At 38.8% G+C, this 27,867-nt stretch overlaps 2 protein-coding genes across 6 annotated transcripts in view; both read right to left on the bottom strand.

Annotated features, from left to right (window-relative positions):
• On the bottom strand, positions 1–25,593 carry Pgbd1 (piggyBac transposable element derived 1). Of its 5 annotated transcripts, none has more exons than XM_071613606.1 (8): positions 25,515–25,593; positions 11,773–11,901; positions 9,398–9,867; positions 8,000–8,135; positions 6,922–7,010; positions 4,065–4,188; positions 3,001–3,058; positions 1–1,849 (listed from the first exon to the last, which is right to left on the bottom strand). In XM_071613606.1, the coding sequence occupies exons 3-8, from the start codon at positions 9,791–9,793 to the stop codon at positions 295–297; spliced, it is 2,358 nt and encodes a 785-aa protein (XP_071469707.1). In that variant the 5' UTR covers positions 9,794–9,867; positions 11,773–11,901; positions 25,515–25,593; the 3' UTR covers positions 1–294. The 5 variants fall into 5 exon arrangements, with proteins under 5 accessions (XP_071469707.1, XP_027777951.3, XP_071469709.1 ...); XM_027922150.3 differs by having other exon boundaries at positions 8,000–8,117; positions 25,515–25,591; XM_071613608.1 differs by lacking the exon at positions 25,515–25,593 and adding an exon at positions 24,072–24,088.
• Zscan26 (zinc finger and SCAN domain containing 26) overlaps positions 18,696–27,867 on the bottom strand; it is a 12,484-nt gene continuing 3,312 nt past the window's right edge. The window contains 2 exon segments of the mRNA XM_071613611.1: positions 18,696–20,413; positions 25,515–25,591. Coding sequence (XP_071469712.1) covers positions 19,512–20,413; positions 25,515–25,591 — 979 coding nt within the window. The 3' untranslated portion in view covers positions 18,696–19,511.

Below are 27,867 nucleotides of genomic sequence, written 5' to 3' on the forward strand. Positions count from 1 at the left end.
GAGGGAGAATTCCATTCTTTTAATGCACAAAATAAATTCAACAAATGATTTCTCACATCTGATACAAATTAGACATATAGAAAAGTACCACTGGAGTTCAACATTGTCAGATAACTTTGAACATTATTTCTTATAATAGTCTTTGAAACTCTTTTATATAAATGTCTCATTTAAAAAAATAGTAGTTACTCAATAATTGCATTATATGCATCAGATTTGCTTTGGTAAGATACAACCAAATGTGGTAGTTGTGGTTTTACTATCTTTTTACTGTATGCATTTTGTTTATCTACCTTAGTCTGGAAGATTAGCATCGTGTCCCAAGTAATAATGTGCAACACATCTCCGAAAGTCCAAGAGGTCTAAAGAGGAATCTGGGTTACAGACTCTGTGTAGTTGCCATGCATTGTTCATAGCTACATCAATCATGTAGCTCACCAAAATTGAATACCATTTCTTGCTTCTTAACCTCACTCTATATTTGGAAACAATTTGATCCATTTTAGCTACACCTTTCCTGCATTCCTCATACAATTTTACTATGCATGGTTGATTTACCTGTGGGATCTCTTCACCATCAGCAGAACAACTTATCTCACTGACTGGTTCTATGCCTATGGCATTGGAGCACAGACTGATAATACCATCACCATGCCAACGACATAAGATTATTTCATCATTTTCTTCCACTCGGAAATCAAAATACCCCCTCTTCATTTTTTTCATATGTTCTACATTCATAAGAGGACATTTTTCAGTCCTGTTTTCACGAATTGATCCTGTTGCCCTCACCCCCTTTTTCTTCAAAGCTGACACCAATTTGACACTTGTAAAGAAGCTATCAAAACACAGGTGATAGGGATATTGACCTCTCTCTAAAAGAACATCAGCAAAGTTCATCACTAGATTTCCACCTAACCCAAGGTCAAGATCCTTATCTGCCTCCATAGTTGATTCTTCTTGATAGGGCTCAAACCAAACCAAATAACCCTGTGTGGTTGTACCACACCAAATTTTATAGCCAATTCTAAGAGGCTTTCCATTCAGAAATTGGTCACTATCAAAGCATTCACACATTGACTTATCAAAGCAATAGTATTCTTCTAGGGGAGCATACAAGAGGAAATTTTTATTCATTTGCTTTATGAGAGGTCTCAATTTTGAAAATTTATCTTTTTGATCTAGGTGGCTATTATCTGCAAAATGCAGGTACGAGAAAATTAACTCAAATCTGTCCCTTCTAATTGCATCTCGAACCAGGTTCTGATCAGCATCAGAGATTTCCCAGTACATTCCCCTTCTGGGACGCCTTACAAATCCACTCCATAGCAGGACACCAAATACACACCTCATTTCCTGAACTGTGACTTCTAAGTTAACATTTTTCTGAGAAGCATAATTATTGGTTTCACTGACAATCAAGTTGAATGTTTCATCATCAAAAAACAATTCAAAGAGTTCTACTGGGTTCAACTTTTCACTCTTGAGATTTAAAAGTCCAGAATCCAATGCTGACCAGCTGGGAAAGTTTGGCTTAATGTCTCTTTTGGTCCAACTTTTTTCTGGGACACTTGACACCTTTAGCTTCTTTTGAGGCTGAGCCTCAGGCTCATCTTCCTCCACTTCTGAGTCATCAGAAAATGCAAGACCTTGGAGCAGTTCACTCACTCGAGCTTTGTCTTTTTTTCTTCCTTTTCGGGTAATATCTCCTGCTGCATACTGCAAGGATGCAATGTGCATCCGGGCCCAGGAGTCACGGGGTGGATGACGGTCCTTTAGAGTGTTCAAATTTGAGACTGTCTTTTCAGTAGGGACAGAAGAGCTACAAGAGATGTGGGGTGCACAGTCTCTGGGAAATAAAAAAGAAAATATGCTACAAAGAAAGTCTCATTCTTTCATACATGTTAAATCTAAAGCAGTACAGTAGTGTGCTAATTCTCAATTCTCATGTTTCCATGGGGAAAACTGGCTAGATTTAACATTGCTGGCCTCTCCCCAACTCACTCCTCAGGACATAACTGTTGAATTTAGGAGAAGAAACTCAGGTAGCATAGCAACTCCTTCTATCCTCTTTAGGAGTAGGATGCAGACATTCCATGCCCCTTTTTGTCACTAGTTGCATTAGGCAGGCCCACAAAAGAAGACTTCTGCTGCACTTCTCCTCTGCCAGTTTGAGCCTATTTAGCTCTACCTCTGAGCCACTTTATCCAGTCTAGCTCCTATCAATAAGTTGAAGGTTCTGGAACCATCTGTTTTACTACTATGTCTATGTCAACTGGTTTTTAACTCGGAAAAGGAAGGCAATTGCTATTTACCAGGCCTCCTCACACATAATTTCTACACATGGAAGGTGTGAGATCCTCTTTGATCTGGTAGATGTATTTCTTTGAGTGAAAATAAAAAAGAAACTCAAAACTCATTGCACTTGAATGGATTTTTATGGGATTTACAAGGAAGAAAGCCAACGTTTTTAAGATGAAAGTATTATTTTATACTACTACTTTTAAAATTTTGGATATTATGTATTTGTGTCCTATTAGTAAACCAGTCTATTTTTAGAAGACACAAGGGGGAATCCTGGGTGTCTTCAGTATCTATATGCATGACCTCTTTAACATATCCATCTTAAGAATTCCCTGACATTCTTAACTTTGGGAATACTTCTTGAATCCTGTCATGTCACTGAACCTTTTCACTGATGAAATTTTAAACTTTAAGCTCAATGTGGTGAGAGAAGGATCTTGGAGTGGGAAATGGGAAAAAGAGTGAGGTAAGGAAGCTGGGTATGAATGGGGAACTAGAAAAAGGGTGTAGGACCACAGGGAGATGAATCTTTGATATCATGGTAAGTTGCTGCACCAAATCTACAGTTTGAATTTTTTGTTACATAAAACAACAAGATATTCTTTTTTGTGTGTGGTACTAGGGGTTGAACCTAATGGTTCTAATTTCTTCTTAGATCTGCAGAATATGGATCCACTCAGGACCACAGATACTCACCTGTTGGGTATTCCTGAAGTCTTCCTACCTTGATCCATTGCTTCAGAAATGTCTTGCTCTATATTAAACAAAACATCTTTAGTTACAATTACTTTTGCTAAAATAATACATTAATTATTTAATGTCATATATTCTATGAATTTAGAAAAAACAATCTTTGTGGTTGGGAATAGATGTTTCAAAATAAAAGAAACAAAAAAATCAATAGGGTTTGGTGTTGTGGCATATATTTAATTAATCCCAGCTATTTGAGAGGCTGAGGAAGGAAGATCATAAGTTCGAGGCCAGCCTTAGTAACTTAGTGAGACCCTATCTCAAAAAGGAAAATAAAAAGGGCTGGGGAGGTAACTCAGTGGTAAAGTACCTCTGGGTTTGATCTCCAGTACTATCCCTCAAAAAACAAAGAAATCAACAGGTGTTTCAGGGCATCCAGTTTCAGCAATACTATAAAATGTGGTATGCTATGGGAAGATGATAAGAAAGGTTAACCTGGGCACCAAACACCAGCTGGGGAGAAGACACAATAGGGCAGAGCACATTTAAGAAAACATGGATAGTACTATCTTTAAAACTTGTTGGTAGCCTAAATATCATTTCAAAATAAAAATGTTAAAATGATTCATCTATCAGCTAAAGGATAAAAAGAAAGAAAACATGGATAGCATTGTTCTGAGAGAATAAAGAGAATTTCTTCTAAGGTAAAGAGGGATCAGGCAGAGGTATTTGTGGGTCTTCTAAATGTGAAAGGATATAAGTTATATGGAATCCTTGATGGGGAGAAGAAGAGATGCAAAGGAGTCACTGAGGGAATAAAGGAATAGGGAGAGAAAATCAGAGAAGATCACAAGAAGAATTCACAACCTGGACAAGTAGCAGCAGCAGAATATAATGTGATTGGGAAAAATGCAAAATTATAAGGACTGAGAAAAGTTTGGAGGCAGAGGCCAGAAGAAGAGGAAGGGAGGGTAAGGGTTTGTAGAAGTATGGGCTCCCATGGGCCAAGTCAGGGAAAGGACAGGACAAGGATAGCACAGACAGGGGACCAGTTAGAGGCCTGTCCTTACTCATTAGGCTTGTAACCTTTTCTTGAGCTGAATTCTCACAGAGGTTCCTCTGAGCCAGACTCAGATGTGGCCACTCTGCTAGGGCAAAGGCCTGGGCTTCTCCCTCCCCAGTCTTCGCTGACATCTAAAAGGCAAAAAGTGGCCTTTCAGTTTTCACTGTGGTAAGGAGAAGGGGTCCAGTTGTGAAAGGTGTTGAATATCACACTACAGAACAGTGGTACCAGCCACTCAGGGTATTCTGTAAATTTGTGAGAACTTTTTGGTTTTACCAGTGATGATGACCACCAGCTCATGCCAATGTTATTCACAGGATATGGCCATCCTGAAATGCATGGAATAGTCCCACGCTATAACAAAATGTCACATATCCTGTAGGACTTTTCAGTGTCCTGCTGAACCAAATCTACAATTGATATAAATTGGCTACCCCTAAGAATAAGAATTCTGAAAAGTTTTTATGAGATGATTTAACCAACAGTAATATAAGAATGTTTCAGAGAAGGAGGCTTACATGGAGTAAAGATATTTTTATATAAGTTGACTTAAGCTGGTCATGGTGGCACACAGCTGTAATCACAGCAACTGGGGAAGCTAAGGCAGAAGGATCACAAGTTCAAGGCCAACCTGTACAACTTAGCAAGACCCTGTCTCAAAATAAAAAACAAAAAGGGATGAGGATGCTGCTCAGTGGTTGAGTACTTCTGGGTTCAATAACCACCAGTATTGTCAAAAAAAAAGAAAAAAAAAAAAGTTGACTCAAATTGGTTCTACCCACTGTTTTAACAGCATTTTCTATTATGGCTAAATAGGCATTTCAATACAAAATGGCACTTATGGAAAATGCAATTAAACTGATTACAAATATATAATGGAAGAGTTCTGAGACTTTTAACAGATGTAAAACAATATAAATGTAGAGATCTCATTGAATTTCATTAATGAAGATTGCTTTAAAATATTTCAAAGCCAGAAATATAAGACAGCTAAGTCAGAAATATTATACACTATAATTATTTATTTTGGGGGTTGTCTATGGTTTTCTATCTTTATCTGACACAGTTTCCAAAGGTCTACCATATGGCTTTTTACTAACTTTTTGATTTTTTTCATTTTCCAAATTACCCTTTCTTTCCTTTTGCCTGGAAACTGATATTGTGTCTAGTCTTTCACAGACTTCTTGACAAATAGGTGAGTTTCGAGACAGAAGATATATTTACCTCATCACTATACCATCCCAAACTGCAAACAATTATTTTGATACTTAAAAACCTACCTCATTCCCCAGCAACCACCCCCCCCCCCCCCCTGAAAAATAACACGCACTTACCTTATGGCCAAGTAGTGGAACATACCTGTAATCCCAGCTACTTGGGAGGCTGAGGTGGGAGGATTACAAATTTGACACCAGCCTTAGCTAATTTAGTGAGACCCTATCTCAAAATAAAAAGGACTAGGGATATAGTTCAGTGGTAGAGTGCCCTGGGCTCAATCTCTAGTACAAAAAAAATTATTAATTAAAAAATATAAAATCTACCTTATTTAAATAGCACATCCCTTCTATGATCTATTTACCAGTCTACTTTGCCTTGAAACCTATATGATTTCTTGGGCTTTTGTAACAAACTTGATAGCTTACAACAACAGAAATTAATTCTCTCACAGTTCTAGAAGCTAGAAATCCAAAATTAATCTGTTAGAACCTGGGTGTGATGGCACTTGCCTGTAATCCCAGTGATTTGGGAGGCTGAGGCAGGGGGATTTTAAGTTCATGGCAAACCTGGGCAGCTTAGTGAGACCTTGTCACTAAAAATAGAAGGGGCTGGGATATACCTCAGTGGTAGGGTGAATCTGGGTTCAATCCCTAGTACCACACACACACACACATACACACACACACACACACACATACATCACTTTTTTATATTATATATATATATTTTTAAGGCAGTAGGTTTTTTTTTTTGTTTTTCAGTACTGGAGATTGAACCCAGGGTCAGTGTACTAATGAGTTTCATTTTCTAAGACAGGGTCTCAATAAATTGTCAAGGCTAACCTTGAACTTGTACCCACGCCACCATCCTGAGTTGGTGGGATTATAGGCATGTGTCACAATGCCCAGCCACAACTGGGTTGATATTTAAAATGTATATACACTTTCTTAAATCGTTATTATTTCATATATTTATTTTATTATCCATACATTTATTTTCAAGAAGACAAAGTACTTATTAAGAGCAGCAGACATTGGGTATAATGGGATTGAGAATAATAGAAGTCAAAGAAAAGGACTGAGTGAGGAAAGGATTCCATGAAGATGGTGTCTTGAGAAAACTGATGTGCCAGCAGTATGTAAGAGGACTTAAATGGGAAACGTGTAGTTTTTTAAAAACCAAATAACCAGGAAAACAAATGAACCACTGAGACACTAAAAAGGAAAAAAGCAGTTCATTTTGTGAAGATGATGTGAAGTTTTATTTTGCATATACAGAATTTCTGTTATCGTCACCAAATTAATTGGAATGTGAAAAAGGGTCCTAGTTCTCAGGCTGAGGAGAAAAACCAGAGATTCCAAACACAAGTGACTAGTTGATAGGGGGGCACGTTCTGAAACCCCTCACTCTCATATCTTGAGATCTGGATGTACTTCCTCAACACAGTATAATATGAGGTAGTAGAATGTAATCGACATGAACTCCTTGGATTATTGAGCACATGGCCTGTGACATTCTGTGATGGAATGAACACAAGAAAATATACCATGAGTGAGGAGTGTGGGCCAAGAGAAAGGCAAAGAACAGGTCAAGGAGAAAAGGAGGGTAACTACTGAGGTTTCCAAAGCCCAGGCACCCTTGCTTACCTGGAACCTGGGTGAGTTAAACTCAAGCACTGCTGTCGTATTTCTGGAATTTTCCTCTCGGAGAAGGGCTGGTTCCTGGGGAGTAAACTCTGTAAAGAAAGGAAACAAGAGTCCTGAATGCAATGGTCTTTAAGAGTGTCCTCTGTTTAGGACCTAGCCCCTAAAACTTCGATTTATTAAACATCCAAATGAAGATGTATACCTTACTGTCTAGGATAGGGCACTATAACTGTTTCTATTCTGTCAGAAATTCTAAAACTTCAGGGTCTCCCACCCCCAAAGTCAGTGACATTTATGAATGCTTTACAGTGATGCATTTTCACAAAAAGTTAAAATCAGATATGAAAATAAAGAGAAGGGAAGAAGCTGGTGATGAGTGTTTGGGTAGGAGGGACAATATCCATTATAGCATATTCTTGAAAAATTCTGATCTTTTTTCGGAGGAGGAGGGGTATAAATTTAGGAATGTAGAATATAGAGATGTCATAAAGAAGGTATTTTGGTCAAAAGTAAGCAGCCTTAAATTTTAGAAGAGGTTCTTCCTTTGTTGACCCTGGGCAAATTATATATATATAAACACAAATAATACTGGGGATTGAACCCAAGAATATTATATCAATGAATTACATACCCAATCCTTTTTTATTTAAAATATTTTGAGACAGAGTCTTACCAAATTGCTTAGAGCCTTTCTTACTTCCCAGGCTGGCCTCAAACTTGAGATCCTCCTGTCTCAGCCTCCTGAGTTACTGGAATTACAGACAAGTACCACTGTGCCTAGCTAAATGAGCAAATTCTGAAGACCTAATGTATAGCACAGTGATTACAGTTAACAATAAATATTGCTGGACATTTGCTGAGAGTAGATCTTAAGTATTCTCACCACACTCACCAAAGATAACTGAGATAATAGGAACATTAAGAAGTTTGTGGTAATCATTTCATAATATATATAAAAACAAAAAACAAAACCTTGAGGACACAGATAATCACATTCCTATTAAAAAAGACCATGCTCCTGTCAGTGGCCTGCTTCCTGTGTCTTTACTAAACTCACCACTCACCCTCTGGCACTCACCACTCACTTCTTGGGGAAGCTGAGGAGGTTCACATGTCAGGGTGGTTACCCCAGGCAGGAGCTGACACTCCAAAGAGGCTTCCTGATATTGTGTCATCACTAGGTGCATGTCTTGTCCCTGAATATAGAAAGAGGCCTGTAAACAAAAGATTCACCTTGAAAACATATCTTGGTGGAACTGAACAGCAGTTAGAGACTTCTCCAAGAGAACAGAGAACAAGCCCCATTAATCCCTTAAAAAAGCAGAAAGTGAAACAGACACTCATCTGTCAAATAAGGACTGCATGCAGTCAGGTCCTATTCAGTATCTAGGGTGCAGAATAGAAGCAAGGCAGGTAAGACAAGCAAAGGATTCCTACCCAGAAAAACAACACAAAAAAAGACTCCTTAGATGAATGTTTAATAAGGACTCGGATATACATTGTCTCAAAATGTCTTCTACACATTAGGCAGTAATTATGAAGGGGAAGATGGTAACTTTGTATTGAAGAAACTTGTTAGGCTCCACCATAATCTCATCAGTATTGAGATAAACCATCAAAGCCTCCTGAAATGGCAGACTGAGAACAAAGTATTACCCCTAGGGTAGATACTCTGGCCAAAATTTTCTGGAGAAAATGCAAGACAAACTGAAACAGGAAAATTCTCCAAAAAAACTGCCTGTACTTTTCAAGAATATTGATGTCATGACAAACAAAGACTGAGCAGATTCATGGAGACTAGAGAGACACAGCATCTAAATATAATATGTGACACTTCCTGGCTTATGCCCTGGATCAAGGGGAAGTTTGCCATAAAGAGCACTATTGGGGATGGGGTTGTAGCTCAGTTGGTAGACTGCTTGTCTAGTATATGTGAGGCACTGGGTTCAATCCTTAGCACCACATAAAAATAAAAAAAAAATAAAGGTATTATGTCCATATACTATAAAAAATATTTTTTAAAAAAGCGCACTGCGGGGATATTGTGGCAAAATGTGAAATACTAGTGTTATATGATAGTACCCTAACAATTTTATGTAATTTTCCTAACCTTGGTATTGTATTCTGGTTGTACAAGAGAATGAAATATACAATGATGGGTTTAGAGGTTAAGGGGCATAATGTCTGCAATTAATTCTCAAATGATTCAGGAAAAAAAAAAGTGTATGTGTGTCATTGCTTGAATGCGCATATTCATACAAAGAGGGCTCACTTGCACAAGTAGGGAAGTGGGATGGGTACATCTTAAAATAAGTATTAACAACTGGTGAACGTGGGTGAGGAGCATACAGGAGTTCTCTATACTATTCTCCCAATCTTTCTGTAAGTTTTAAATTATTTCAAAATAAAATTAAAAATTAACAAATTCATATGTATCATTTCTTGTCCCACACCACCATACACATTATCTTCTCACCTGCTGTCCTGTGTCTCCATGTCCAGAGGTTAGATTCTCTAGCATTGTCACTGCCTCCTCCCCACTCTGCAGAGAATACATCTGCATCCAGGCCTGCAGCTCCTTGGGCAGGATGGTTAAGAATTGCTCCAGCACTAGCAACTCCAGTATTTGCTCTTTGGTGTGCATCTCTGGCCTCAACCACTGTTGGCAGAGTTCTCGAAGTTGGGTCAGAGCCTCCCGGGGCCCAGGAGCCTCTTGGTAACAGAACTGCCGGAATCTCAGGCGGCAAAATTCCCGAGTGTGGGAGCTGCCCTCCTGTGTGTTGTACACCTGCTCCCAAGTGGGATCTTCCACTTTTACCTTCACAAGGCTGTCTTCATTTTCAGGAGCAGAACCCAGTAAAGCTTCATACATGTTGAGCTTTGTAGCTGGAGAAAGGTCTTTTTGGCTGAGGACTATGTTTCAAATATTGTTTCCCAAATGTACATCTAAATATAAGAATTGATCAGAAACATACGAATTACAAGAGATTCAAAACCTTATGCAATGTACTTAAATCTTTGTCCCCATTGTAGGTCATTCTCAAAAGTTGAGCCTGCTTGCCTCTATTACAAGTGAAATCAATAAAAAATATATCTTGAACATAAAGGGGTTCAAACATAAAGGGGTTCAGCCCAGAGGTAAGGGATGTAGAATATGAGGAAGAAGGGTTATCAATGCTGGAACAGCTTATACTTCAACTGGGGAAAAGGGATAATTTTGCCCAGGGAGGACCAAGATGGCTAGCTTTGTGGGCATACAATGCATCTCAAAGGTCATTTTTCTCTGTGTACTGACAACTCCACTTTTTTTTCTTATTTTCTTCCTTTTGAGGTACTGGGGGTTGAACTCATGAGCCCTCAAATACTGAGCTACATCACCAGCTCTATTATTTTTTTTATTATAAGATGAGGTCTAAGTTGCCAATGCTAACTTTGAACTTGTGATCCTCCTGAGGCAGCTAGGATTACAAGTGTATGCTACCTTGTAGGTGTCACAGAATGTTTCCAAACTTTCCTATTCCCAAATACCTTCTGTAATTAGATTTTTCCACTATTCTCATAATTAAGTGGAATCTTTTTCCTTGTCTTTAATGTGTTGATCTATGACTTATTCTGACTATTGAAATATGGCAGATATGACACTGTAAAAGAGTGCCTCTATAGCTCTTGGCATGCTATCATGATACTGCCATGCTATAGGAAGCTCAAGGTAAATGAGAACCAAGGCTCCAAAGCTAAAGCCCCATTAGCTCAGTTAGGCCTACTTCCACATAGTTCACCAGCTGAATGCAGCTACATGAGTAATTGCAAGTGAAACCAGCAGAAGTGGCAGTCAACCAACAGAATCCTGAGAAATTGTTTTTAACCATGAAGGTTAGGATTTTAGTTTATTTTTTATACAACAATAGATAACTGAAATAGTACACATGCATCAAGTTCTTTTCTCTTGTCTCCTCACTTTCTGCATTTACAATCTCAATTTCAGTATACCTCTGTTCCAAGAACACTCAAATCTTTGTCTGGCTCCAAGTTGCCTTTCACACTGTAGATCCACACTTAAAATGTCAGCTGGATACCTTCAGCTATAGGCTTCATTCACTTGCCCCATAATTTAAATATACTCCAAACCAGAGAGCCCTTCAAAGCTGCACTCTGTATTTCTCCTTTCTATTGGTGTCACCAACTTCCATGTACAAATAAACAATACCTTATAAATAATCCCTCTGAGTCCAGTTAATCCTTTGGGGTTTTTGTTTGTTTGTTATCAGGTACTGGGGATTGAATTCAGGGCACTCAACCACTGAGCCACATTCCCAGCCCTATTTTGTATTTTAATTTAGAGACAGGGTCTCACTGAGTTACTTAGTTGCTTTTGCTGAGGCTGGCTTTGAATTTGTGATCCTCCTGCCTCAGCCTCCTGAGTGCTGGGATTACAGGCATGCACCCCAGGCTTCCAGTTAATCCTTTATACAAAATGCCTCTGTCCTTTATTACTTTATTGTTATTTTCAATCGCTATTACTGTCAATTCTGTGTGGTAAATGATATTTACTCCAAAATTTTTCACCTGTTTTGTATTTTATAGCAAGTACTATCATTCTTCTAAGGTAAATTCCTAAGGTCCCGTGCAAATGCCATCTCTTATGTACAGGAATAAAACTTTCGTGAACATCCTCAAACCTCACATAGAAAGGGGAAAACTGTTTGTCCACTAAGCCACACAGGTGGCGGTGGAACCATGGAAAACTACACCCACCACCCTCTTTCTCCATCTTGTATTAGAGATCGCCCCATCTTGCACCTTGCGGGTAGGGGTTTATCTTTGCATAAACTCTAGGTGCCCAGTACGTACCTGGTATTTGACAAATATTGGTGGACTTCTTGATGAACGTATGCGGATGTCCTGATGCCAGTAGCCAGGTCTCTCCGGTGGACCCAAAATTAGTCTATTAACAGCACACGCCAGCAACTAGCACGGTACCTGGCACACAGCAGGCACTCAATAAGTATCTGCTGATTAACAGACTACAACTTCAGGTAAGAAGCACAACAAAGACATGGCGAACCTCAGGAAGAACTCCAGCGGGAATATGGAGGCCTGGGGCTCCACGGTAGGGAAGGGCTGGTTGGTCTTCCCAGGCCCCGGCCCCTGCCGGGGAGTCAAGCTAGGCGGGCAAATCTCTGGGGTCCTTCCTTTATCCCTGCTGGAGGCTGAGAGACACTTCCTGCAGACAGAGATGCCAGCCAGGGTTATTTCCTCTCGCCGCTTTGGGCGGCCTGCCGCGACTTCCGGCCGGGCTCCATGCCTCTCTAGGAGCCTTCGCCTCATCTCTCTGATACGCCTGGCTTCCAATTGCTGCCCCACACAGGCCGGTTCTTTTTTCGACCCCAGACTCGGGGCTCTTCCCATTGGCCCTAGTATGCCTCACATTTACACAAATCTTTTCAAGTAAAAACCAACGGTAGCGGGAAGCTGTGGGACAGGCCTGAAATCCCTGCTACTCTGGAGGCTGAGACTGTAGGATCGCAACTTCAAGGCCAGCCTCAGCAATTCGAGACCATTGGCAAAAAGGACTGGGGTTGTAACCTAGTGGTAAAGCGCCCCTATGTTCTATCCCAGGTACCAAGGGGCGGAGGCGGCGGGGGTGGGGGGAGACAACACAAACTCCCCCAAATAAGGGGAAGGGGTAGCCCTCACCTGAAATCCCAACTACTAATTGAAGCAATTGGGTCTCAAGTTCCAAAATAATTTTTAAAGGATGGGGATGTTCTTCAGCCATAGAGCTCCCTTCTGTTCAATCCCCAGTAGAAAACCAAACAAAAACCCAACAGCATGGTAAAGGCAAAGCCATATCTGTCCTTGGCTTCCTCACAGGCACAGGCTGGGGAGGAGGTGATCAATAAATTTTTATATTTCTTTTTTCCCCACTCCAGTACTGGGGATTAAACTCAGGGGCACTCTACCACTGAGTTATGTCGGTAGCTATTTGCCGGGTTCTGTTCTGGAGACTAAAAGGCTCAGGGGTCACTCCAGTTAAACTGGGCTAACTGGGCTGCGCAAAAATAACCACACAAGAGACACAAATACCTTTTTCTTTGGGGTCACTGTGATGGCTCCTCTGACCTTAAGGGTCTGCAGGAAGAGAGAGAGCAGGAGAGCATGGGCTGACCCCTTTTATTGAGGAGAAGCTATTCAAATGAGGCAAGGGGTCAAATTTCAGGGGGCTGAGTTTATCTTCATGATGTCCACTGTCAGCAGGTTGACTGACACCCGAGTAGGCCACACCCAAGGGCATAGTAAGAGAAGGGGACACACACAAGGCACTTCCATGGAAGATTCTATCCTAAACAGGGCAAGGGGTTATATTACAAAGGAACAGGTGAGCATAGTTTCACCCAGGGGGCTTTAGCAAGACACACCCATGCAGGAGACACTGACCCTTGGACCCAAGAAGGGTGGGGAAAGCTCTGCCACATTTCTGCAACTGAGTGTCTTAGCAACCAGCCGGGGAGTGTGACTCAGTCACGTGTAAGGTTGTCTCCCACAGCTATTTATTTATTTATTGGGTCTCGCTAAATTTCCCAGACTGGTCTCAAATTTGTGATTCCTCCTGCCATAGCCTCCAAAGTCTCTGGAATTATACATATGCACCACCACGCTCATCAATAAACAATTATAATTTGATAAATGGAAGAAACTAAAAAAATTTAAAGAAACTAAAAAAATGTGTACACTGAAAACTCAAGTTCATGAAGACTACACAATGAAGTGTTTCAATACTCAGGGTTAATGGTATCTATCTTTATTTATTTATTTATTTTTGACATATCATCCCAGGACACTACTTACCATATAGTATCAGTCAACGAACATTTTGTTTACTGAATAAATGTGCACATATCTTTTAGAACACTTATGATACCATAATGTAATTTTGTACCTTTTCTTTTTCAGCTAAGATAGCTTGGGGATCTTTCTATATCTACTTATTATAGCTAATGGTATTCTGTTGTATGGTATACCATAACTTATCCCTATTGATGTCTGTGTAGGTTAAATTTTCTCTTTATAAGCAATGATGTAAGGAATGTCATTCAATAGCTTTACTTTCTTTTATGAGTATATTTATTGGGTGGTACTACATATTGAAACTGATCAAAGGGCATATATATTTACACTTTTTGATAGTTCTCTATTTAATTTTTTTAAGAATATTTTTTAAATTGTAGATGGACACAATACCTTTATTTATTTAATTTTATTTACTTATGTGGTGCTGATGTTCGAACCCAGTGTCTCTGAGCTATGTGTACACTGAAAACTCAAGATTTATTGGATCTTCAGGGTCATGCCTCTGAGACTCCACTACCAAACCAACATGTAAAAGGATGTTTAATCCAATAGTAAAAACATAAAACACCTTTTAAAAACAGGCTCTTTAATTATCCATTAACCTACTGAAAGCCACCTAGTTTTCTTCTAATTTTTAAGGGAATTAAGAGTAAAAGGAGACTTGCTGAGTGCAGTGGTCCATCCCTGTATTTCCAGAAGTTTTGGAGGCTGAGGCAAGAGGAGCACAAGTTTGAAGCCAGCTTGGGCAATTTAGTGAGACCCTGTTTCAAAATGCAAATTAAAAAGGGCTACGAATATAGCTCAGTGAGTGACTCCTCACTTTTGCTGGCAAATGTCCAATGGATGGTTAAAAGCATCTCTGCTTCCATTTTGCATTCATCTACTTTGCTCCCTAGGAACAAGGTCTGATGTTATAAACATCACATGATGAGCCAAAGTCACCTTCCCAGCCATGCAACAGCAACTTCTTGTCTGGGACAAGGCCCAACCTGACCAATCCTGAGATGATAGACTGACTACACCTGATTAACACACTCTGCTTTGTTAACTGTGAGAAGCCTCCAGCTATACAAATCCCCTAACTCTTGCCTTTATTTCCCTTTCTATAAAACCTCAAATTCATTGTCAGCCCTTTGAATACAAGGCTAAGTATACGGGTCTCCTCATCTTCCCAATGTAGCCACACTGATTAAAGCTCTTTTCATCATTAACTTTCCTTTTTAGTTTTTGAGGTGAGTTGCCAGATCTGATTTATTGGATCTTCAGGGTTATGCCTCTGAGACTCCACTACCAAACCAACATGTAAAAAGATGTTTAATCCAATAGTAAAAACATAAAATACCTCTTAAAAACAGGCCCTTTAATTATCCATTAACCTACTGAAAGCCACCTTGCTTTCTTTTAAGTTTTGGCAATTCTGTGCGCAGGTTTTTGTGTGGACACAAGTTTTTAACTCCTTTGAGTCACCAAGGAGGGTGATCATGTCACAGAAGAAGAGATAAATCTAAAGAAGTGTTTGAGGAGTTCCGGGAGAAAAAGGGGGAATTGACTTAGGACCAGTGGAGTTCATGGAATACATGATGAAAAAGAATTTCAGCATGTGCTAGTCAGAGGCACAGAGGTTTATTTATGGAAGCAGCTACATATTCAAGGGAGAATTAGTGACCTATGGGATTAAGCAAGGAATACATATTCAAGGGAGAATGTGGGCCATATCAAGAGTGAGAGATATGTTTTGGGGGTTCCAAGCTCTTTTTTTAAAGGAAACTTGGGGAGGCATGGGTATGGAATGAAATGAATTTTCAGGGGTTGTAGTTCAGTGGTGCAGTGCTTGCCTAGCACATGTGAGACACTGGGTTTGATCCTCAGCATATGTGTATATGCAACTAAAAAAATTTTTTAAATGGAATTTTCAGCCTCTTCTGCTTCAGTATTGCAACAGTCTCCAGCCATCTGTGACTTCTTTCTGGATTATTGTCAGAAACAGAAGATGAGACTAAAAGGAGTATGATTTATTTAAGTGAGAACAAAGGAAGCAGAGCTCTCTTGCTGGGCAAGAAGCTACCTGATAGCAGGTTGCCAATTAAGTGTACTGATTTGTAAGGGTTTATATAGCTACTGGGTAGGAGCAGTGATCAATATCCAAGCTAATCGGATATTGGAAAGGTGCCAAGGCTATTGGTTCAGCCTGAAACACTGATTGGTTAGCTCTTGAATCTGTAGCTTTTACTCAGGTCTGTCCCCCAACCCTCAGCCCAGGACAAAGCAGTTGGTTGGAATGTTTGTACAGGATAATTTCATGGAGAAGCCTCTTTTGGGGGGCATTTTCTTAAGTGTCTATTTGTTTTACTATCTATCTATCTTATCTTAATCAGAAAGCTATGTAGGAATCAGTCCAGCAATCTCAAGATGGTTTTTGGTGATCTGCTCAATCTCAGGATCCTCACTAACATGATCTTCGCTATCTTATCAGTAGATAGCACTGTAAAGTTCCCCAAATTTTGGGATCCTCATGATATCATATCTTTCTTTGCTTAACCCATTTATTGGGGTGTTAATTAACAGTGCAGAGGTAGATTTACAGGAATTTGGGAGTAACAGACCTGGAAGAGACAGACCTGGAAAAGTGTGTAGAACTTCTGAAGTCAAATTTAATTTCCTTGTCCTTCCTGTAGGTCTCCTTTCTACTTTTTATTCCTCCTATCCTAAATCAATCATATGGTAAAACCATGTTTACTTTTATCAGACCCTGTGGATTGTTGAGACTCCTTGAAGTCAGGTCCCCTACCCTTTGGCCTAGGATACCAGTAACATCTCTTGGAACCCCCAAAACACATCTCTCACTCTTGATATGGCCCATATTCTCCCTTGAATATGTGTTCCTTACTTAATCCCATAGGTCACTAATTCTCCCTTGAATATGTATCTGCTTACCTAAATAAACCTATATGAAACTATAATGGTGGAAATGATACTAGAGATGGGGACTTGTGATTTGATGATGGCCAAAACTGAATATTAGTCAAAGTAAGCACAAATATACAGACAAAGCTTTAATCAGGAAAATAAAAGGAGGAGGGGGACTTTCAGGGGACAGCTCTGATTGAGAAAAGTCAAAACTTCCCAGTAATATTTATTTATCTATCTATCTATTTATCTATCTATTTATTTATTGGTACTGGGGATTGAATCCAGGGATACTTTACCACTGAGCTATATTCCCTGCTTTTTATTTTGAGACAGTCTTGCTAAGTTAGGGCCTAAGTTGCTGAGGCTGGCTTCGAACTTGCGATCCTCCTGCCTCAGCCTCCCAAATTGCTGGGATTACAGTTGTATGCCATTGTGCTTGGCTTAATTGCTTTCTCATAATACTCTATGTACGTTTCTTCTTTAACTGAACAGAATCAAATAGATTTAAATTATAACAGGGAGCTAAATTTTTAGTTACTGATCTCAGCATAGCATTTAAAAATATTGGGGGAGGGGACTAAGGATGTAGCTAGGGAACTAGGATGTAGAGGGCTTGCCTAGCATCTGAGGCCCTGAGTTCAATCCCCAGCATCACAAAGAAAAAAATTGTAATTGGGGGAAATAAACTGACTTTTCATGAAATTTTTGTGTTCCAAAAAGTTACAGCTGCTTCCCCTATTTGGTCTTCCTCCAGAAAATGGTATTAACTGTTGCTTCTGGTCAGCTTGCACTCAGTAAGATTGAATGGAAAGAAATAGGAAGTGGCCCAAAGACTGCTAAGTGCCTATTCTGACATTCATTCCTTTGTTCTTAATGAAAGAAACCTAACATTCAGTAAGCACTCTGCAGAAAAGAAAAAATACCCTTTTCTGCTTTCTTTCCTCAAAGTTTTGATCAAGACATATGTGCTAAGCAGTTTTGGGAATGACTGTTCAAAGGAAGCTGAATAAATTGACAGAAGCCTCTTTTTATTCTTTTTGTCTTTTGTCCACATTTTAGATGTGATGGCCAGAGTTTGAGCAGCCACAGAGAGATGAAACAAGGACCTTAAATACTGATGACATGGACCAGGATGGTAGAATCAAAAGGCAGAAATCTAGGACCCTAGTGATACTGTGGAACTACTTTTTCAATACTGGACTCTTCTATATTAAATAGAAAAACTTTTAATAACTCACTACTGTGACTACTATTTGTGTGTTTTGTGTGTGTGTGTGTTTAAGCTATGTAGCTGAACCTAGTTGTTGTTTTTTTTTGGGGGGGGGGTACTGGGGATTGAACTCAGGGGCATTGGACCATTGAGCAATATCCCCAGTCCTATTTTGTATTTTATTTAGAGACAGGGTCTCACTGAATTGCTTAGTGCCTTGCTTTTGCTGAGGCTGGCTTTGAACTTGCAATTCTTCTGCCTCAGCCTCCTGAGTGGCTGAGATTACAGGTGTGCACCACCATGCCTGGCTGAACCTAGATTTAACCATAATTACACTGATGGCTTTTAGAGTGACTGGCTTCTCTGATAGTGAGTGAACAGCAGGACCTGACTAAAGTTTTTTTATATTCTTTGCACTTACAAGGTTCCTCTTGACTGAATTGTCTGGTGTTAACAATTGTCTGGTAAGAGCTGAGCCTAAAGTTCTTTCCACAATGGATATATTAGTGGACATTGCATTGTGAGGATTCACTAATTTTCCCACACTGGTGAACTAAGACAGCTTCTCCAAAGAGCAGTACCTTATGCAGCTACTACTGACCAGTTAGTGATGCTATTATTATGCTTGGGAATGGACTACTCTAAGCTTAAGATTCTTTGTCATTATCATGAAACTTCATTATTCATGATATAAAGATCATAATCTTCTCTCCAAGATGATTTTATTGTTTGACTTTCAAAGAATTCCCAAACAAGCAACATTTAAAAACTGCATCATCAATATTAAAGGGAATAAGTCCAATATCTTTCGGTGGATATTTATTGAATAGTATATATGCAGTAGTTACTGTACTGGCACTGGAGTTACCAAGTAAGACAGTTGCTATTTGGATTAATTCAGAACAGTTCAAAATGTAATATCTCTTCCACAGACTGTAAAACTTTGATTAATATCTTGAATTAATGAGATACTGGGGTGGGGATAGAAAATGTAAAAATGAAATGACATAATTCTGAAGGCAAGTTCTATTATTAACCAGGAAAGGATCATCCTTGCTTTCCAAAATGCTTCCTCTGTGCATGGGGGGTAGAGTTGGAGGGATAAAGGTAAGGCTAGTCGGAGGGAGGGGTAGAGCCTGTTAGGGAAAAGAATTCACTATTAACCCATACTTTAAGACAACTTTGAGAGTGGTATACTTCCAGACATCATGAGTTTTATAGGAGTCTGTTGCTATATCATTTGCAAAAAATATCAACCTGCCCCTGACTGACACAAGTCTAATGAATCAGTGTACATTATATTTGCTGATAATTTCAAAGACCTCACTCAGTCATGAGGCTATTTCTTGGAGATCCATAATCATTCATTAACACATTAAAAATTCTGAGAAGTCTTATAGTAAAGAATGCTATTTAACTCTGATCTCACTATACTGTCTAGGGTGAAATTATTTGGCTCCAAAACTAACTTCAAGGAAAGCAAAGGACAGAGAATGGAGGCAAACAGCTTCCAACTCAATCCCTAAGAATTCTGATGTTGGCCAGAATAACTTTTCCTAAAGTGCTGTTTGCTTCTCAATGTATACTTTCTGACGTTCTACAGGAAGAGAACACCTCATCAAGCCAGTTTGCCTTTGTGGTGGTGTCTCTGATGCTGAAAGAGACCTGACTTCTGTCTGAAGGCTTCTCCACATTCATTACACTCATAGGGCTTTTCTTCGTTGTGGATTCTTATGTGCTGATTGAGGTGTGAGTTAAGTCGGAATGCTTTCTGGCATACATTACACTTGAAAGGTTTTTCTCCAGTGTGAATCCTATGATGTCGAATAAGGTCTGAGGTCAAACTGAAGGTTTTCCCACACTCATTACACTGATGGCTTTTGGAATGACTGTGGATTCTCTGATGGTGGGTGAGGAGCAAGGCCTGACTAAATGTTTTTCCACACTCCTTGCATTCACAAGGTTCCTCCTGACTATGAATTCTCTGGTGTCGATTAAGGTGAGAGCTACGCCTAAAGTTCTTTCCACAATGGATACATAGATAAGGTTTCTCTCCAGTATGGATTCTGAGATGTTCCAAAAGGCCTGCATTCTGGCTGAAGACTTTTCTACACTCTTTGCACTGATATGGCTTCTCACCAAGATGGATTTTCTGATGTCTGACAAGATGTGAGCTTCTCTGAAAGACTTTCCCACATTCATGGCACTGATGACCTTTCTCTCTAGAAAGAATTTTCTGATGTCCAGTAAGAGTAGAACTCTGACAGCCTTCAGATTCACTGAGCTTTTCTCCCATGGGTACAAGTCCATGTTCAATCAGGTCTGAATGCTGGATAATTCCCTCCCTACATTCTCAGCATTTATAGTCAGTCTTCTCCTTGGGCTTAGCCTGCTCCCTTCCCAAATCAGAGTCTTCATAAAGAGCTTCTATAGGTTCAGAAATTTTCCTAGATGATTCCACTTTTCCACAAGAGTTGGTCACTAAAACAAGATTCCCGTTCTTAATCCTTGTCTCTTCACCTGAAACATTAAATATATATCACTAATTACCTGTTTTTTGGTGCTTGGGAAAAGGAATCTGCAACTAGGAGAAAAAAAAATGAAATCAAGCCATGTGTGCAAAGTAAAAATGCTGTGGTTGCTTGTGTTTGTATAAAGTACATAGAATGATATATAAGAAATTGTTAATAGTGACCTTCAGGGAAGGATAGAGGGTTGCGGTGAAGGATGACTTCTTTTCAATGGCTTAAGTTTTATCATGTGATACACACCACACACAGAGAAGCTAGAAAACAAGCAAACCAATTGTTTTTGACTGTACAGTCTTGAAAATGTTTCATTACATGGGGGGGGGGGGGGAAACTAGCTCAATTGCGGTTCCTCAGGCCAATAAGAAAGGGATGGCACTTTAAGTGAAAATGAAGAAATGTAGATGTGATGCCAACTAGCTACACAATTTTATAAAGTAATTTAAGTCCTCTGGGCTCAGTATCCTTATCAATAAATCAAAAACCATTGAACCATAAAAACTTGAGGGTAATGTGTTCATGAAAATCCTAATCTTCGTGGACAGCAGTAACTGGTTTCCTATATAGGTTCAACAGACTTTTTATATCTCATATGACTTTTTATAATTTCATATGACTATTTCCTCCACCCCAACCCCAATAGTTCAAGAGACTAGCACAGTGCCTGGTACATAGCAGACACTAAACAAGTGGTATTTTTTTTTAGAAAAATGTTTTATGAATATAGATTTGAGTCGTAAGGCTGAAATTATGTGAAGATGAAGGAAAACCTATGTTCAAACACACAGGCAGAAGGATGTGAAGGATGATGGGAAAATGGCTTTTAAGGCCTGGAATATGAATAGACATGCAAAGTAAGAATGGGGTAATGGATAGACAAAATAGAAGAGTGAGACCCTAAGCAGCTCTAAAAAACACCTGAAGGTTAATCAGTGTGATCAAATGAAAGGTAGCAGATATTAAAAAGTAGAGAAGAGATGGGAGCCAAAAGTAAAAGTGAACATGAAGGGATTAGTAAGAAGGCATCAGAGAAAGTAGTCACATGTGAGGAGTGGAGATATTAAATAATATAATAAATAATGGACTACACTGTGGATTAAAGCTCTTTTTAATAGAATGAAGTAATCTACATAGGATGAAGAAGTGAAAGACTAAGAGAAGGAAGGGAAGGAAACAGAGGAGATTCTTTTTCAACAATAACATGATATGTATAACTAAAAGGAAGGAGGGGGATTAAAACAAAAAATATCCGGAACTTTGAATATAAAATAACATTTCAACAGATCCAGAGGATAAGGAACATTCTCAGGAATTTATTATCATTACATTCACTTTTTGTTTTAAAATATATACCTGTCATTGTTTATAAGTTCATTTCTTCAAAGTCATTCAGAAAATGGTAGGCCCCTTTCTTTCAGCTAATTTACTCAGGAGACTCTCAGAAGAAAGGGAATTTGAAGCAGACTCAAACTGAACAGCCTAGTGGGCAATAAGTAAAGGATGACTTTAGAAATAAAATCAGCCAAGCTGGGGCTATAGCTCAGTGTTAGAGTGCCTGCCTACCACGCATGAGGCACTGGGTTCAATCTTCAGTACCACATGAAAAAAAAAAAAAAGTTATTGTGTCCATCTACAACTAAAAAAAAAAAAAAAAATTTAAAAAGAAAGAAAGAAAATCAGTCATTCAGCAATAGACATTTATTGATTGTCTACTCAAGGACGGTGACTCAAAGAAAAACAAAATAAACAAAACAAAATGCCACAAATAAAGTCCCTGCCCTTTTAGTCTGGCAAGAAAAAAAAAGAAGTAGACCAGAAACTATAATGGAATATCATCTATTCTATGACATGAGAAACTTTGCTGCTCTGGAAGCATAACTGGGGAAACTAACCCAGACTTGGGGAAGTGATATCTAAGATATATCTTGAAGGATGAGTAGGAAGTAGTCAGGGAGAGCAGGAAAAAAATTGTTCCAGATAAAAAAAAAAAAACAAGGCAAAAAAGGTTCAAAAGAGAGAAACCGCAAGGAGAAAGTAGGAAATGGAACATTGCCTGGCATGATAGAAAAATACAATATGAGTAGGTGGGACAAAAGGCAACTAATTGTCCCAATTTAGGACTGAGGGATTTCTTAGGATGTGTAACTGTCACTGCTAAAAGTCTCAAAAAAACTGGGACAAACTGGTTATTCTAGTGAACATAAGACTGATAACAGGCCATGTGAGGCCTTTGTTAATGAAACTGGGAGTTAAGGTAGTGATTTTTATCTTATTTTAATTTTTTATTATAAAATTTTATAGAAAAATGATATTATTCAGCTTATTAAAAGGTTTTTAAGCCAGGCATGGTGGCACACAATGGTAATCCCAGCAATTTGGGAGGCTAAGGTAGGAGGACTGCAAGTTTGAGACCAGCCTGAGTAACTTAGCAAGGCACTGTCTCAAAATAAAAAATAAAAAGGTTTGGGGATATAGCTCACTGGTAGAGTACCCAATTCTAAGTACCATACATACAGACAAAGGTTTTAAGGAAAAGAGAAACATTAATGAATTTGTATTCAAATAATGAAGTATGAGCAGAAGGTAGTTTCAATGGAAGGGAGGAAGAGAGAGAGAAAGAAGCAGGGATTATATCAGACTAAAAAGAAGAAAAGAAAAATGTAAGAAACAGAAAAAGAGGGATTTTAGTAACAAAGAAATTAAGAGTAGAATAGAAAAATCCAGGTGACATTAAGAAATAAAAGATAATTGCTATTTGGGCTGGGGTTAGAGCACTTGCCTAGCATGTATGAGGCACTGGGTTCGATTCTCAGTACTGCATATAAAAAAAATAAAATAAAGATCCATTGATAGTAAAAAAGTATTAAAAAAAGACAGTTGCTATTTACAATAATTTGAAGGAGATAAGAAAAAATGAGTTGGGTGTAGTGGTGCAAGCCTATAATCCCAGAAACAAAGGAGGCTGAGGAAGGAGGATTGCAAATTTGAAGCCACCCTCAGAAATTTAGCAAGATCCTCAACAACTGTCTCAAAAAATAAAAAAACCCCTGGGGATGTAGCTCAGTGGTAGAACATCCCTGGGATCAATCCTCAAATAGTAGCAAAAGAAAGGGAGAAAAAAAGTAATGAAACATGTGGCCGAGATTCTTTGCCTTCAGTGGAAAACTGTACTACTTCTAAAATTCATTCCTATAGTAAAAGGGAAGAAGAGCAAGATGAAGGTCCAGATTCACCTTTTGGGGTGTTTTATTCAACTAAAATGCCTAGAGTGATGAGTATTTTTTATATCTTGATTGTGGTGCTGATTAGAAGACTATACTTTTCTCATGTTTGTGAAAACTCACTGATTGGTAGAATTACAGTGAATTCTACTGATGTAAGTTATACCTCAATAAGTCTAACTCGAAAACAAAACACAAAACACCAAGGTTGGGGCTGGGGTTGTGGCTCAGCGGAAGAGCGCTCACCTAGCACATGAGAGGCAATGGGTTCGATCCTCAGCACCACATAAAAATAAATAAATAAATAAATAAATAAAATAAAGGTTTTAAACAAAAACAAACAAAACACCAATGTTGCTGGTAGGGCCTCAACGGGAAGTGCACAGCCTCTCTCACCTCATAAGCAAAAACATGCAATTTAGTTCTTACCCTTCTCTTTCTCAGGTTTTTGAATGTCACACTTGGATAGGACCTGCTGTTCTTGCCCTCTTTTCAGAGGGGCTGCTTCTTCCACAAACATTTTTTATTTCTTTGCCTGGTTTGGGTTTTACAGATAATTAGGTACATGTAGAGATAATTAAGTACATGTAGATTTAGGAAACTTGTTGCAAAAACACTTCAAAGATAGAAAAAAGAAACCCCAAAGTGGCAAAGAATATGGGAGGGAAATCTAGAGCACATTCAGTTTCCTTCCAGTAGGGATCAAGTAAGGCTGATGTTAAGACCTATAAAGATGAATACCCAGACAGGAAAGAAACTGAACTGTGCTCACACCCAGCTGTCTGGGGAGAGGCTTAATTCTAGTTTTCCTGCAAAAGAGCACATCTGATTTCTATCTCCTCTTGTCCTGTTTCTCCTGCTACAAATGCTCCAATACAACAACCAAGTCCTCCCTACTCTCTGGCCAATGGTCCTGCACTCAGTCCTGGGACTCCTTGAGCAGGATGGCTGGGAATTGCTGGAGCACCAGCAGCTCCAGGGTCTGTTCTTCGTCTCAGGCTCAGCCACCATTGGCAGATGTTGCAGAGATGGCTCAAAGTCTCTCAAGTTCTGTGATTTCTTCATTACACAACTGCCTGAATTATTTGTAAATGGCTCTGTCCAAGGCCTTTCCTATTTCCTTACAGCTTGAATCCTTGTTTTCAAGTAGAGTACTTATAACAGGGACTTAAAGGCTGCTTTTACTAAAAGTATTGACTCTTCACTTGGTCCTACAGCTATTTCCTTTGCTACCTTAAACTTTGGGTCAGATTTCTGCTCAACTCTGCATATAGACATGTTAATAAAGAAGTGTCTTTTTAAATATTGGTAATGTAATATTCATTAACTCTACATTTACTCAACCTCTCTTATTTCAGCCTTTCAAGCCTTAAGATATTTTCAAGAATTTTAGGATCTGCAGGCAGATCACCCCATGATGGGATCAAGGATGCTCCACTACATGGGAACAATTGTGTCATCATGGGAACCAAATTGCCTCCTCAAGTAATAACTATTTTCCTAGAGCCAGCAGGACCTCGCAGAACCAGATCTGATATAATGGTCAACCAAACTACACTTTGACTAAGACTTCTTGCTACCACTTTTTGTCTTTCTCCTATATATTCCTGAAGCTCTTGTCAGAACCCAGAAGACAAGGTTTAGGATGCTCATCCGCTTGTTTTTTCCTCAGTGTAACCATACTGATTAATAAATTTCTTTCTTGCTTCATCACCACTTTTTCTCTTTGATTGTATTCTTGAGACACTGGGTATCTGCATCTGGTCTACTGGGGCCCAGAGAATCTAGGACTCTGGTAACATATCAATCCTCCTTCATTACCCAAAGTTTCTTCTTCTTCAGATTCAGAGGAGAAATGGAATGAGCACTCACCAATGCAGTTGCCATCCCCAATTTCAGACTGCTCTGTTTTGGAGAACTTTCTTTTGACTGTATTCTCAGGAGTACTCCTAAGAATATAATAACAAGAATCACAGAAGTAGTAATGTTAGTATAACAATAATAACAATATCAATTCTTCTTGGATTATAAGCTTTCTACTATTTATTTGTTTTTTTCCTAAAGTAACCATTCCTAAGCACATAAATAAAATGAGAAAACATTGTTTTATAGAAGATTGCCATCTAACATGGCAGAAATAATAGATTTGAAAAATCACCATTTTTGCAGCCCTCAAAATGAATTATTCAATCAAGGACTACTAAAACCACTAGGTGAAAGGAGTGTGACAATAGACATTCTCAGTCTCAAAAAAACCCCAAACCAATGGCTACTTAGTTACAAAGGAGAAAATGGAGATATTTGGCAGTCACAAATTTACCGAATGATCAAACTTAGCAACAACAATAGTGCTTTATCATCTATACAGCATTTCTACTAAAAATGTTTACCATGAATCTAATAATGAAAACTTTGAGATAAATCCAGACTGCAGCTCATTTATAACAGGCATGGGCTCAAAAATAAAAGGAAGGTATTGGGAGGTTATTATTCTACATTAAGGAGAGCACTAAATGCAATGTGTGAAATAATAATTTTAAAAAGCTACAAATTTTTTTTTGAAAAATTCAGAAGTCCAAATGTGAATGAAATATTAGAATGGGGTAGGCAAACTATAGCCCAGAAAACCAAGTAAAGCCTGGACCTTATTACCTTATTTTGGATTCCTTTATTATAATACTGCTACATCCATTTGTTTAGATATTGTTTATATCTGCTTTCCCAATACAATGGCAGAGTTGAGCAGCTGCCACAAAGGGTATCACCTGTAAAGCTGAAAATGTTTACTATCTAATCCTTTATAAACAATGGTTATGCCCAATCTTTATTTATTTATTTATTTTTTGCAAGTGCTGGGGATCAAAGGGATCAAAGTCAGGCCCTAGCACATGGTAGGTAAGTGCTCTGCTGTTGAGCTACATCCCCAGCTAGATAATGGTTATTAACCCCTGACACAGAACTTTCTTAGCTGGTATGATAGTTCATGGTCACAAAAAAACAATAGTCTTATTAGCAGAAAATGAATGCTGAAACTTTCAAATGTGTGTGTGCAAAGAGTAAGAACACACAAATGTAATAGGAAATTGACAACTGCTGGTACACAAAGACATTACATGTATTATTCTTTCAATATTTCTGAAGGATTTGAAAATTCTCAAAATGATGAGAGAGAGCCAAGTGTGGTGGCTCTGTAATCCCAATGACTTGGAAGTCCAAGGTAGAAGACTGAAAGTTCAAGGCCACTCTCAGCAATTTGGTGAGGCCCTCCGCAACTTAGCAAGACCTTGTCTCATAAAAACAAGTAAAAAAATGGGCTTGGTAAAAGATACAGAAAAAATAAGTAGGGATTGGGGCTATAGCTCAGTGGTAGAGTGCTTGCCTCACACACATGAAGGACTGGGTTCGATCCTCAGCACCACATAAAAATAAATAAACAAAGGTATTGTGTCCATCTACAACTAAAAAAATATTTTAATGTAAATAAATAAATAATTATTACTGGTTATATGTTCATTAAATCCAGTGTCAGAATATTCATAAATCATTACTGATGGCTTGTTATGTGCCAGTCTCTTAAGCGCTGAAGAAATAAAGGACAACTCCTTGAACCTCTACTGCTCTGTTTCTTTTCTTTTTGTGGTATTGAAGATTGAACCCAGGGCCTTTTGCATGCTAGGCAAGTGTTCTACCATTGAGCTATATCCCAAGCCCTGCTCTCTATTTCTCTCTCTCTCTCTCTCTCTCTCTCTCTATATATATATATATATATATATATGTATTTTTTTTTCTCCCAGTACTGAGGATTGAACCCAGGGTCATTCTTCCACTGAGCTACATCCCTAGCACTTTTTAATTTTTGAGACAGGATATTGCTAAATGGATGCGGTTGGCCATGAAATTGTGATCCTACTTTAGCATCCCAAGTAGATGTAATTATAGGCATGTGCCATTGCACCTGGTTCAATAAATCTTAAATGTTATTAACTGTTTACTATAAAGAAGCAATTATAGTTCAGTGGATTAAGTGTCTTGATGAAGGCATGCATAGGATGCTAGAAGAGCAAAATGGTAAAGTACCTAAATCTCAGTAACAGGTCAGAAAAGGCTTCATGGAGATGAGTGAAAGTTAGACAAGGAAACAAGGAAAGGGTTTTCAGACAGAGAGAAGTCAACATAGAGTTGTTGGCCTTCAGCACAGTAGTTATAATGGCTACAGAAAGATTAT

This window comes from Marmota flaviventris, chromosome 6 (genome assembly GCF_047511675.1).
Source record: "Marmota flaviventris isolate mMarFla1 chromosome 6, mMarFla1.hap1, whole genome shotgun sequence".
NCBI classification, from domain to species: domain Eukaryota; kingdom Metazoa; phylum Chordata; class Mammalia; order Rodentia; family Sciuridae; genus Marmota; species Marmota flaviventris.